At 40.1% G+C, this 14535-nt stretch overlaps 1 protein-coding gene across 1 annotated transcript in view; it reads left to right on the top strand.

Annotated features, from left to right (window-relative positions):
- Positions 1–14535, top strand: part of TRAPPC10 (trafficking protein particle complex 10) — a 94514-nt gene that overhangs the window by 22028 nt on the left and 57951 nt on the right. The window contains exons 2-6 of the mRNA XM_030576679.1: positions 4544–4625; positions 5317–5452; positions 8891–9087; positions 11298–11493; positions 13434–13545. Of these exons, the coding sequence (XP_030432539.1) occupies positions 4544–4625; positions 5317–5452; positions 8891–9087; positions 11298–11493; positions 13434–13545 (723 nt within the window). The remainder of the gene's footprint in view (positions 1–4543; positions 4626–5316; positions 5453–8890; positions 9088–11297; positions 11494–13433; positions 13546–14535) is intronic.

The raw sequence follows: 14535 nt of genomic DNA, 5'->3' as shown, positions 1-14535 counted from the left end.
TAGCATGTTGTAAAACTAGGTAAATATCTAGATGAGTTGATGTACTCCCCTGAAAGACCTCTGCATACCCCTAGGAGTATGTGTACTCTTGGTTGAGAACCACTGTTTTAGAGGAACAGGGGAATTCCTGTTGCCAGTTCCTCAGCACAGTTAGCAGTTGAAGTGAGGCTCAGTGCTTTTGCCCCCATTCCTGATCTGATCAGTGTGCTTGCATCCTCTCCTATGTTTTCCAGTAGCACTGGGAATGGCTGTCTAATGAGGTTTGTGGCTGATTTTAAGTAGGGTCTTGTCTTAGCCAGATTTGAGAGTTTTTTTTTCTTTTTTTCTCCATTTTTTCTTCACCCTTTGAGGAGGAGAACCTCAAGTCTTCCCGAATGCATATGTGATGCTTTAGCACAGTGGTCTCCAAACTTTAGAGGTCCCCACCCCCCCCGGCCTTACTCCAATGGAGAGCTAGGAGTGGGGCTGGGTTGCTCTTCCTCCCCGCCCTTGATGGGGGCTGGCTGAGGCCTACGGTTGCCAGGTGCCCGGTTTTCAACTGGGAAGTTAGGTCAAAAAGGGGACCTGTCAGCGCCCAGTCAGATGTACTGACCGGACACCAAAAGTCCAGTTACCGAATGGCACGGGGAGGCGCCTGGTCATTAATCCATGCTAGACCCTGCTCAGCCTAAGCTGCGTCCTACCTGCAGGCAGGCTCCTTTTCAGGCTCTCTCAGCCCCAGAGCAGAGGGAGCCTAACTGGGGGGCAGGGGGGAGAGAGAGAGTGGACATGTAAGAGCGACTGATGGGGAGATATGGGGGAGGGGAGCATGTGATAGGGGAGGCAGAGCGGGCTGGGACCTTGGGGGAAGTAGTGGGTCAGGGCCTCAGTGGTCCAGTTACCAACAATTAGGAAGGTGCCAACCCTACCTGGGCCCCCCCTGCACTCCCCAAACATTCCTCCATGCCCCTTAGGGGCATATGCCCCATAGTTTGGGGACCTCTGCTTTAACAGCTGGAGGCTACTAGACACCTTGCATCGAGAGTTGTTTAAAACTTTACCAAAGACATGTTGGCCATTGTCATCAGCTGCAAAAATAACACGTTGCGATCAGCTGAAAAGTTTGCTGCTCTTGCCAGAAAATCCCATCTGGGGAAAAAGTGAGATCCTTGTTGCTTGATTAATATATATATATATATATATGGCTTAAATGAAATACGAAAGGATCAGAAATTACCTTCCTTATTGTTCAACATCTGTTCCCTCCAAATACAAGATATTACTGTTGTCAATACCATTTTTGTTTGTTGCAAAGATTGTTGGAAGGAAAACATTCTTTGCTCTTTCAGTACATATCACTTGCAAGGCCACACAGTGGAAGATTTTCTGATGACTGGAAATCATTCTGACAACAGTTTTCAGCCTGTGGTTCACGGACTCGAAGAGTTTAATGTTAGAAGGGACCATCGTGATCTAGTCTGACCGCCTGCATATTGCAGGTCATAGAACCTCACCCACCCATTCCTGTAATAGACCCCTAACCTCTGGCTGAGTTACTGATGTCCTCAAATCGTGGTTAAAAGACTTTGTTACAGAGAACCCACTATTTACACTAGTTTAAACCTGCAAGTGACCTGTGCCCCATGCTGCAGAGGAAGGTGAAACCCCCCCCCAGGGTTTCTGCCAGTCTGACCTGGGGAAAAATTCCTTCCTGACCTCAGATATGGTGATCTGTTAGACTCTGAGCATCTGGGCAAGATCCACCAGCCAGACATCTGGGAAGGAATTCTCAGTAGTAATTCAGAGCCCTCCCCATCTAGTGTCCCATGACTAGCCACTGGAGATATTTGTTGCTAGCAATCGCATATCAGCTGCATGCCGTTGTAGGCAGTCTCATCATACCACCCCCTTCATAAACTTTTCAAGCTCAGTTTTGAAGCCAGTTAGGATTTTGTCCCCACTGCTCCCCTTGGAAAGCTGTTCCAGAAGATCACTCCTTTGATCGTTAGAAACCTTCATCCAATTTCAAGACTAAATTCGTTGATGGCCAGTTTATATCCATTTGTTCTTGTGTCAACATTGGTGCTTAACTAAAATGACTCCTCCCCCTCCCTGGTATTTATCCCTCTGATGTATTTATAGAGAGAGATCATATCTCCCCATAGCCTTCTTTAGCTTAGGCTAAACAAGTCAAGCTATTTGAGTCTCCTCTCGTAAGGTAGGTTTTCCATTCATCAGATCATCCTAGTAGCCCTTGTCTACACCTGTTCCTGTTTGAATACATCTTTATAAAATATGGGAGACCAGAACTGCGCCTGTATTCCAGATGAGGTCTCACCAGTGCATTATATAATGGTACTAACTTCCCTATCTCTACTGGAAATAGCTTGCTCGATGCATCCTAGGTCTGCATTAGCCTTTTTCACATCTGCATCACATTGATGGCTCATAATCATCCTGTGGTCAACCAATAAACCCAGGTCTTTCTCCTCCTCTCTCACTTACAACTGATACGTCCCCAGCTTATAGGAAAAAATTCTTGTTAGTCCCTAGATGCATGACCTTGTATTTTGTGCTATTAAATTTCATCCCATTTCTATTACTCCAATTTACAAAATTGTCCCAGATCATCTTGTAAGATATTCTGGTCTTCCTCCTTATTGGCAATACCTCCCAACTTTGTGTCATCGGCAGATTTTATTAATACACGTATACTGCCTAAGATTTCCAAAGGGATCCACACCTCAATTTGAAACTTTTAGGGGTCTGCAAATGAAGAGGTTGAAAATCACTGTTCTGTGATGCTGCCAACAGGAGCTCAGAAGCAGGATATAAACTATGTCCTGTCATTCTTGTATTAAAGATAGCTGGGATCTTGGAACCAAACTTTTGATGTTCAACTGTTTCAGATTTTATGTGATTTAAACTAAATATGGCTAAATATCCAATATATCTGTGCATTTATAAAAGTGAGTTAACGCTAGTTGAGAGATCTTCATGCTAAGCAACAATTGTTTAAAAAAATAGAAATATATGAAATAATCTAGTGCCTTGGATTTTTGTTCAGTGTTTTTTTGAGATCACACTTGTAGTTACATATTTTTTTGAAGGAGCCAAAATATCTAAATCACCTCCTTAGATGCAGAATGCAGGAATTACTTTTCCTTTTAGTATTTTAGGTGTTGGTGGTGGTTCTTTCCTTTTTACTAAAAACAAAACTACGCAATAGGCATACTGAGCTATGCTACCAATTCAAAATTTGATTATGAACCAAATTTAAAAGCTGAATTATTCTCCCATTCCAAGGTGTTATAAGGCAAGCTAAGGAAAGGCTGGATCTGTAAGTTTTTGAGTTTTCTTTCTTCTCGGTTTACACTATCACAGGATGAGGTTGTTCTGTGCACTCGGTGGTCATAGTTCAAGTTTAAAGGCAGAAAACCTCCCACACTTCTTCCGAGTCCATTCCTTTGTTAATTTACCTTAAATGCCTTGGGATGACATTACCCCCAATCTTAACTACATCGGGATTTTTTTTAATTGTGTGAATTCATTGTGTTCTAGGTTTTGGATAATCTTGTTTTGTTTTTATAGGTCTAAAATTTGACGCACTTAAAATTTTGATCTGGTGAGCACTATTCTCCAAATGGTTTATTACTGATTAAATTTAGTTTCCTATATCAAATATACAATTCGATTCTACTCTGAGCTGCAACACTAGTTACTGATCTCATTTTAATGGAGAGGTGGTGTTTAAATGATGGGAAGAACAATGTACTGAATGGGAAAAAAAATAAATGGCTGACTCATGCTCTAGTTTAAAATCGAGCAAATTTGATGTGTAGTAATTAGACAATTAAATCCCGTGGGAAAGTAAAAAATTCTTGAGGTTCTAAGTTTATATTATGAAAAGTAACTTTTTTTTAAAATGTAACTTAGAGTATTGAAATGAGGGATGTAGCCTTTACTGTTTTTTTTAATTTTGTATAATACCTAATAAAAGTTCTAAAACTAAATTTTTTTTTTCTGACCTACTTGATCTTTTTTGTGTGTGTGTGGGGGGGTGGGGGCGGCATGGGGGGATTAGATGGTTTGGGCAACATCCTATTATGTCTTGTTGCCGAGGATGTAAATGTCAGCTGGATACTATTATGTTGCTGAAAATCAGTTACTTTTTTCTGTGCTGGATTATACATTTTGTTCTATTTATCTTGCTTCGTAGTACAGTGACATTAGTACCTAGCCTGTCTTGTGTAAACTGATTGAAGTTTTTGGAGGCTGTTTGGTTTTTGTGATGTTGTACAACATTGGACTGCTAGCTGTAGCTGAGTTTTTTTTCTCACACCTTCTGTGGAATTTCAGGACAGCTATATGAATGGTGTTTCGTAGAGATAGTCAATAACAAGAAGTTATTTTAAAGCATTTTTCTATACAGCAGTGTTATCCATGCATCCAGTATGAAAATGAGTCTCTTAAAAATGTAACTATGATATGGTTTACTCTTAAATCTTGTCCATATATATTTTAAAAGGGAACTTTTTATAAATATGGGTCTCTTTAATTTTAGGTGCTGGAGATCAGAATTTATTCACTTCTGTATATCCCATGCTTTCTCAGCAGCTTCCAAAAGAACCCATGGAATGGAGAAGGTAGAGTATTTCCGCCTCTCTTTATCTCCCTCACCCTTTGCTCTATTTTGATGCACATTGTTAGATTTAGGAAAATGTGACTAATAATGTGACACTGTGCAGTGAATTGTGTTGGTTTGGAAGCTCAACAAAAGGAAACATTTCTGGTTTTCAGAGTCAATTTTCCTTGAACTCTGGATGTTGGGCCGTTTGGTATGTTTGTTCCCACATTTAGCCCAGGCAGAATTTAAAATCATAAAGGGATTAGCAGCACTAAAGATTAGTTTTACTGGTATCTCCAGGTTGCACTTTGTGCAACCATGCTTTGAAGATAAGCCTGGTTCCTGCTTTAATGGGCATATGGGAAAGACTTAAAAACAGAATTGGGCTTTGGAACCTGTGACATCCACAGCCAAAGGCCACCTCTAATTTTGGAGGAACACAAGAACATGTAAAGGAGAATCTTTTTAAAATGAAAGCTGGAAGTTTCCAGCCCTCTTCCTTGCAAAGAGAATGTGTCTTATTTTCAGAGAAAACATGAATTTTTGAATTGATGCTACATGAATCAAACCATAAAGAACACAGTTAAGTTTTGTGAGTTTTTTTTTTAAAAGCTACATTTGTAATGTTTGCTCTATCATTTCTGTTCTACTTTTAGTTTTGCTGCTTATTTCTCAATTACTAATGGTAATTCTTTTAAAATTCTGCATAGGTCTTACGGACGTGCTCCTAAGATGATTCATCTTGAATCTAATTTTGTTCAATTCAAAGAGGAGCTGTTACCCAAAGAAGGAAACAAGGCTCTCCTGACTTTTCCCTTCCTTCATATTTATTGGACAGAATGTTGTGTAAGTATTAGGAAAATATTAAGCATGAACCATGCACGTAATAAGATATGAGAGTGGGACTGAAGATAAAATAAGCTCTACCCTGTCTCAGTTTGGTGAATGGGATGTGCTGGTTCTACACTCTGTCCCCTTATTCGTATTGGTTACATTTGTTACTACCAGGGTCACCAATGGGTGGGGGAGTTGCATTGTCCTAATATGAGACAAGTTTGATGTTATCAGATGGCACTTGAGAAGGATGAAGCCTTGGGGAACTTGAGTTTCTCAAGTGCATAAAATCACCAAGTTAATTTGTTGTGGTTTCTGATGGAAGGTGAGGTGTGAAATGGTATGCAATATACTAAAATTAGCAGATTAGAACATAAAAATGGCCGTACTGGGTCAGACCAAAGGTCCATCCAGCCCAATATTCTATCTACCGACAATGGCCAATGCCAGGTGTCCCAGAGGGAGTGAACCTAATGAGTAATGATCAAGTGATCTCTCTTGCCATCCATTAACACCCTTTGACAAACAGAAGCTAGGGACACCATTCCTTACCCATCCTAGCTAATTGCCATTAATGGATTTAACCTGCTTTAGTTTATCTAGTTCTCTTTTTTAAACCTTGTTACAGTCCTAGCCTTCACAACCTCCTCAGGCAAGAAGTTCCACAGGTTGCCTGTGCGCTGTGTGAAGAACAGCTTCCTTTTGTTTGTTTTAAACCTGCTGCCCATTAGTGATTTCCTAATTTAATGTGCAGATCTGTGTTTCATAAATTAAGACATTACAGGAGATCTGGGATTTATGCCTCATAGAGGGGAAACAGATGGAATGTGAGGATGGTATAATGAATGCTTTTTAAAGTATTGATGGTGAATTAAATTAAAGGAAAAATCCTGCTCTGAGCATCTAGAGTTATTTGAAAAGTTAACAAAATAATAAAGGTAACCACAAGAATGTAAAGAAAACTAATAAAACGTGGTCAATATGTTATGGATTAAAAACTAACAAGTAACATTCATAGTGCATGGCAACATGTATGACTGCATAGTTTAATGTGGGGCACAGTGGAAGTCTGTTTTGGGAACAATTGTTTTAGTATATTGGTTTGAAGGAGATAGTAGCCAATGACTTGATGACACTTAGTCATGTTTGTTTAGTAAACGCTAGAGGTGGGTTAATAACACCAAAAAACCCTGCAAGTATTCACTATAATATAAAAATGAACTTTTTGACTTTTCTGCTGTCCCGGTACACAACTTTTTGTTTGTTCAAATGATCGTGGAAGGTAATCAAGTCTTTCTTGCATAAGTTTTCATAAAAAGTAAATTTTAAACTTGCCCACTTGAGCATTTGAACTGTAACTTATATTCTTCTTTGAGTGCTTGTTCATGTCAATTCCAATCAGGTGTCTGTGTGCACGATGGCCAGAAGATTTTTCCCTTAGCAGCATCTGTCGGGTCGGTCTGGGCGCTTCAGAAGTCGCGCCTTCATGGTGCCTAATATATAGCCCTGGCAACCCACCACCCCTTCAGTTCCTTCTTACCACCAGTGATGGTGGCTGGAACTTCCCTTGGCTTTTGCTCAGCAAGTTTCTTCGTTATTCCGTGTATATAGTTAGTTAATTGTTGGTAGTACTCCAGTTAAAGTTTAGTATAGTAGTTGAGGGGGAGGCGCCCTGCACCATGTTTTTTTAAGGACGAGGTTCAGCTCAGGCCCCATCAGGCCTTCCTCCCAAAGATGGTATTGCAGTTGCATATCAACCAGGACATTTTACTCCTGGTTTTCTACCCCAAGTCTCATGTGACTAACAGGGAGCAGAGGCTCCACACTCTCGACATCCACAGAGCACTGGCCTTTTACATCAACAGGACGAAACAGTTCAGGAAGTCGGTACAGTTCTTAGTTGCAATAGCGGACAGGATGAAGGATTTCGACACAACACTTTTCATCATGGATTGTGGCATGCGTTACCAAGTGCTACAATCTAGTAAGGATCCCAGCGCCCCTATAATGGTGCACTCTACAGGAGCGCAAGCTTCATCAACAGCTTTTCTGGCTCAAGTCCTTGCCCAGGAAATTTGCAGGGCAGCAATGTGGTCATTGATGCACATTTTCGCCGCACACTATGCAATTACCAGACAGGCCAGAGATGATGCAGCCTTTGGAAGAGCAGTACTCCAGTCAGTGGACAGCAGAGCAGTACTCCAGTCAGTGGACAGCTCCGACCCCTCCTCCTAAATTTGTTTGGGAGTCACCTGAATGGCATCGACATGAACAAGCACTTGAAGAAAAAAACTTTCTCGTAACTGTTGTTCTTTGAGGAGATGTTCATGTCCATTCCAATACCCACCTTCCTATCCCTCTGTTGGAGTAGCCGGCAAGAAGGAACTGAAGAGATGGTGGGTTGGCAGGACTATATATTAGGTGCCATGAGGGCACGACCCCAGGGGGCACCTAGGCCGACCCGATGGATGCTGCTAAGGGAAAAATCTTCCGGCCATCATGCACATGCATGCGTGCACACCTGATTGGAATGGACGTGAACACCACATCTCGAACAACAGTTAAGAGAAGGTGAGTGACCATTTTTTTTATAGTGACACTGCTTGACGCAGCAAGAGTACAGGATTTCCAAAACCCTTTACTAGATCCCTGGCATAGTGGAAACTGAACTATACAAGGATCTGACCACATCCTTGGCAGCAACACAATGCATACATGCACTGTCCCATTATGAAAATGGGAGATAATTCACACAGCCAGTAAATCAGAATTTAATCTGTTACAAGAATCATGCTTTAGATCATGTTTGTGATCCAAAAATGGAAAAATTTAAAACTTCCTAATATTGCTTATCTGCAATGTTTCATTCACCGGGAGTTATCGTCATTATAGGAAAAATTCCTATACAATCAAAACAGACACTAACCATGGGACTTGACCAGTCACAACTAATCAACCCAACTTTGCATCGTGAGTATTCATAGCAATATGTTCATAGTTGATCTGTAAAAAAGAAAAAAGTTACAGAAAATGAGTTACTTCTTTTGTCTAAATTTAAGTCATTGAAGATACAAACAACTTAAAGCTTTCCAGTGGTGTTGGAAAACCCAAATGCCACTGCATTGTTGGTGTATTAGAACCAGAAAATGAAATTAATCAGTCTAGTTTCATTGTCTTAATTGAATCAAGTTCCAAATTTCAATGAGTTGTTCAGGGTAAATTTGATTTTTAAAAATCTTTCGTTTGCAAGAGTCTAAAGTAATAGTAATAAAGGAGGCAATCGAAAGAATAAAACCTTACCTTGACGTTGTCCTCATTTAACTTCTCAATAATCTGTGTCACTAATTCCACTTGGTATCATTTGAAATGTTTTTTTCCTATTTTAACAAAATCTTTCAAATTTGTCCAGATTGTCAATTTGATTTGCTGATTCATTATTTATAATCCCAGGATACAGAAGTGTACAAAGCTACGGTAAAGGATGACCTCACCAAGTGGCAGAATGTTCTGAAAGTGCACAGCTCTGTGGATTGGTTAATTGTGGTAGTTGAGAGTGATGCAAAAAAAAAGAACAAAACCAACATCCTTCCCCGAACATCTATAGTAGATAAAATAAGAAATGACTTCTGTAACAAACAAAGTGACAGGTAAGGACTTTTTCAAATATATTGTTTATAATTGTAAAACTAGTTTTCTGGATAATCATTTAATAGATCCAGTTTTTCACTTAAAAGAATAATAACTTCCCTGATGCCTAACATTAAGCAAATGGCATTGATGAGATGTATGTCCATCTGTCCCAAAATATGAACCAACGGAGGAAAAAGTTTTGCTGCATCTTTTCCTGAATTAGTAGTGGTTTGGAATAAAAATTTTTAAAAAGGGTGTGTGTGGAAATAGTAGTTCTGTAGGGCTACAGTTAAATTCTGGATGTTCACCTCTTCCAGAAAAGATAAAAGGCATTAAATATGCTGAAGCTATATTTTTGTAGACACTGATTCAGAATAAATGAAGTAACCAAAATAAATTTTCAGAACTTTAAATCCTTGGTTTTTCAAAGTTTATGTAAACCCATCACCAGTGAGCCAGAGGAAAAATACAAGAGTAAAGTCTTTGGCCATGTCTACACTATTTAACTTAAGTTTTGTCAATGATCATAAGTCACTTTAATAACATCAGTGGAGCATCCACACAACATTCCTTGTGTAAGCTGAGCGTATCCACAGTCACTGCTTTTTCATTGACAGCTTTGCTGTATCAGGGTAGCTATCTCACTGTGCAACTTTCCACCCTCTGCCACCAGGAGCTGTGGGAACAGATCCCGGTGCACCATGGAGGCATGCTCGCTGTCGCATGATTCATTGTTTTGTCCCATCATTCCCTGGGCTTGCTACTTCGTTGTGTGCTGTTTTTCAACACTCCATATAAACTGTACGCCTGCCACCTCTGTCTGGCAGCATAATTCCTGAGCTGCTGCTAAGTCTGGTGATGAGCATTATGAACACAGTATGGCTAGTCTTGCAGTGTTTCATGAGCTGTGACATAGAGTGAATTGGTGATGCCTGCCCTACTGATTGCCATGGAAACAAATAATTGAAAATTGCTGCAGGCGTTCATGGGCCAGTTTGCCAGGGTGGACTATTGGTGCTGGGCTTAAGAAACAAGCACTGAGTGATGGGAGCGCATCATGATGAATGTATGAGATGACGAGCAGTGGCTGCAGAACTTCTGTATGCACTGAGCCACCTTCCTGGAACTGTGTGGAACGTATCCCAACACTGCGATGCAAAGACACCAGAATGAGAGCTGCCCTCACTGTGGAAAAGTGAGTGGCAATCGCTGTGTGGAAGCTGGCAACTCCAGACTGCTACCAGTCAGTTGCAAAGCAGTTTGGAGTTGTAAAGTTCACTGTGGCGGCTGCGGTGATGCAAGAGTGCAGGGCCATTAATCACCTGAAGGACCGTGACTCTCAGTGATGTCCAGGACAAATAATTGATGACTTTGAGGCAATAGGATTCCCTAATTGCAGGGGGGGAAACTCGTATCCCAATTTTGGCCACAGACTATATCAACCCAAAAGGGCTACTTCTCCATGGTCTTGCAGGCGCTGGTGAATTACTGAGGCCATTTTGTCTGACATCAGTGCAGGGTGATCAGGGAAGGTGCATGATGCACGCATCTTTCAAAACACTAGACTGTATAGAAAGCTGCATTACTGGGATTTTCTTTCCAGACCAAAATATTCCACCAGGGAAAGTGCAAATGCCCATAGTGATCCTTGGCAACCCCACCTACTCCCTGTTCTCATGGCTTATAATGCCTTATGTCAGGAACCTATACAGCAGAGCTTTTTTGTGTTTTTTAGATTTCTAATACATTTTTATTGATTTTGAAAATATAGAATGTACTTATTTTGTAATCTTGTCTTGTGGAACACATTTAAATTTCTTTCTAAACCTATTATAAAGTGTAGGACTGTAAGAGACCATGATACATGGTCTGTTGCACTCCCCTGCCAAGGCAGGACTAAGCAATAACTAGATCATTCCTGACAGGTGTCAGGACCCTCTCGCCTACCAAACAAATGCTTCCTTTCTATCTACAGTATGCTCAGGGCTGTTCAATATACATTATCATTTTAACGCTATTACTTTTTACCTCCATTGACTGTCTGTCCTTAGCTCCATACCATTTACTAATAAGTCTTTAATTGATGTTGAATAGAAATCTGAGTTTCCTTGCTCTTTTGATTTGACATTGTTTACAGTAGTTAATTGCAAGGGCTATAATAAGTTTATTTTGTGTCTGGATGTTACTTTTTATTCCCACAAAATAATTTCCATCAATATCTTTACAGATGTGTGGTACTGTCTGACCCCTTGAAAGACTCTTCCCGTTCTCAGGAATCCTGGAACGCCTTCCTGACAAAACTCAGGACGCTGCTTCTCATGTCTTTTACCAAAAATCTAGGCAAGTTTGAAGATGACATGAGAACTTTGAGGGAAAAGAGGACTGAGCCAGGATGGAGTTTTTGCGAGTATTTCATGGTCCAGGTACAGACTTAAAGAAGAAATTAAAAAAAAAAAATTAGTCCTTTTGTTTTGTTGGAAGCATTCTTTTTGGCTGCATTTTTTTAGATCAGTCTCCTTTTTAAAAGATACAGAGGCTAGTATTATGGCAAAACTTGTCACTATTCTTGCCTGCAATGTTTTTTGTGGTGCTGTGTTCCCCTGTTCTGTTCAGGCTTCTGTGTGTCTTAGGACCTTGAACAGCAGAAAGGCTATGGATTAGTTGTGAGCACAGATTTTTTTTTTATTAAGTATTTTATTAGTTGTTCCATTGCCTTTGTGTAAAAGTCTTGAAAAATTAAAATATATTATGGTTGTGCAAATGAACCCTTCTAGTTAAAATATTATACCAATGTGCTCTACATATTACTAAACTTTCTTTTGCTTAGAATGTTATCAGAGTATAAATGATCTTAAAGTTATTTTTTAAAAATGGAATCATGTAATTCTTTGAAGAGAATTCTGTTTTCAAATGTTTTGAATTTCCAGATCTGCATGACTCTTAAATGTATTTGATTTGTTCTAATAAACACTTAAACACTTACAGAAAAAATGACACATTCAAATTATAACATTAGGGATTGATTTGATGTGTGATGCCATATAGTTTTGAGTTTTTGCATTATGTAAGATTGGTCCCACCACCACTTGAGACTTCTTACCTCCCCACTTACCTTCCTCTTCTCTCTCCTCCCCTCCTCCCGGGCTCATTATGTAACACAAAACCAGGTGGTTGGACAGGAGAAGTCTCATTAAGGTGGAATTGAGGGTGAAAATACATATCAGTAATTTAAGGTAAAATAACATTACGGTGATGTTGTTGCAATTATCCCAAACCTAAGTGTGCGCCCGCAGCCCTGGAGTTCTCTGTCCCCAGCAGGCGTGGAGCCACGACTCCTCTTGAAGCTGGAGAGAAGCTGCGGCCCCGCGCCTACCGGGGACAGAGCACTGGTGCCCGCAGCCTTGGAGTTCTCTGTCCCCGACAGGCGCGGGGCCATGGGTTCTCTCCTCTGCTGGGCACTAAGCGGGGGCACATCAATGTCCCGGCAGGTACCATGGCGTTGGGGACCACTGGTATTAGGCCTTAAAGGGGAGCCAAGTTATGATCGCGTTATATGTTATGTCGCTTTATGGCGGGGTACGTTATTGCGAGGTTTGACTGTACCTTATTCGTAGTCATGTAGGCTGAAGTTCAAAGCTTTTGCATTATTCTGTTAACCCTATTCAGGATGGAAGGAGAGGTGACACCAAGTGCTAAGTTTGTTAAAGGACCTGTTTTAACTAATTTTAACTCCTAAACTCATTAACAAATTTACTTGTAAATTCCCAGAAAGTTTATTCTATGGAGTAAGCGCTGTTGTTTGGGGGAAAGTAGATGGAATTTTTCATACATAACATATGTTGAATCCCTGCTTTAAGTGTAAAACCGAACTTTAATTGTGGAGCTGCAACTAGTGTCTCCATAATATAAATAGAATGAATAAATTATAAGAACATTAACAGTGTTTTCTGGAAGAGGTGAGTTTTATGAGCTTCCTGAGAGCTGAGGCTTGTTCTAAATATTTTAGTATAGCGAGTAAGGGCTTGTCTGTACAGGAAGAATTTACCGGTATAATTATACCACTATAACTTTCCATGTGGACAGGCTTACTGTAGTTTAGTTTTTTCCCATTTAGTTTTGGAAGCAGTATAGATTAACTTGGAAAAAGGCACTCTTATTCTGGAATTAGGGTATCCATCAGGGGAGTTATAGCAGTATAATTAATCGTAACATTACATTGTCCTGGGTATTCAAACCCTCAGACAAGTTTGGAGAATTCCTTTTGGGTTAGTGAGTCCTTTTCATAGTTAATTTTTAAAATTCACAATATTGACCGCAATACATTTTGATAACTTATACCTTTCTTTTTCCGTATGTTTAAAAGGAAGAGCTGGCCTTTGTCTTTGAAATGCTGCAGCAGTTTGAAGATGCCTTGGTGCAATATGATGAACTTGATGCCTTGTTCTCTCAATATGTTGTTAACTTTGGTGCTGGTGGTAAGTGTTTTAAATCAACAAGTGAATGTGTGCAGCAGATTAGTTAGTTCCACTCTCTGTTCTGCTCAGGACCAAGTTAAAGTAAGACAGGGCCCTAGGCACAACCTCTGCGGTTCTGCCATACCCTTTCCTATGGTGGCAGCAGATTTCAGTTAAGATGAATGAGACATGATACTTGGAGCTATTGTTTCATGCTCGCTCCAGATTCAGACAGACAACAGTCATACTCTGGTCATGTGTTCAAGCGTTTCTTTGCATCCATGAGGTCTGGGAACATAATGAAAGCTGAGATTCTGGTCTCATGTGATTCCAAGAACTGGGGGGCCCTAGCCATGGGTCTAAAGTACCTATGTCTTGATCTGGCCCTTGTGCTGCTGCTTGTTCCCAAAGCTTGCTATTGAGTCATTAAAAATCAAATCTCCCAGCATGCTATTTTGAAGGCTTCCCATTGAATCTAATATGATTTTTAAATCACATGCATGATTACAGGCTACCTTAGACGCTAGCTAAAATGTAGTTTTCAGATTAGATACAGTAAGGAATTCTAGACACTGTAGCGGTATTCCATGCCCAGTTAATGCATATGTATACAATTCTTTCCTTGTATATTTAATGTAAATTGTTTTCTACAAGCAGCATAAGACTTGAGTTCATTTCAGTTTGGCAATAACATGGGATACATACCTTTTCAAGAAGTGTCAAGTAATGTGAAATCAGTCATTTTGTATAAGATGTTATGATATTTCATAATACAATATGAGGTGTTCAGATACCTCTAAGTGTAGATGTAAAATACAAAGATGTATGGAACACTTAACAAATAACTTATAGTGAGTTAGGGGGGTAAAGGCAGATATGACTAAAATAAGGACACACCTATCATGGTGAGGTGTAATTAATGGATGTTCAGGCAGATAAAGTTGCTCAGCTTTCTAGCTGTAATTTCACTTGAGATTTACTTTAATCATCCAGAAATAACGTTGTAAACTA

Source organism: Gopherus evgoodei, chromosome 1 (genome assembly GCF_007399415.2).
Source record: "Gopherus evgoodei ecotype Sinaloan lineage chromosome 1, rGopEvg1_v1.p, whole genome shotgun sequence".
Classification (NCBI taxonomy): Eukaryota; Metazoa; Chordata; order Testudines; family Testudinidae; genus Gopherus; species Gopherus evgoodei.
This window is presented reverse-complemented; position numbering and strand designations above follow the sequence as displayed.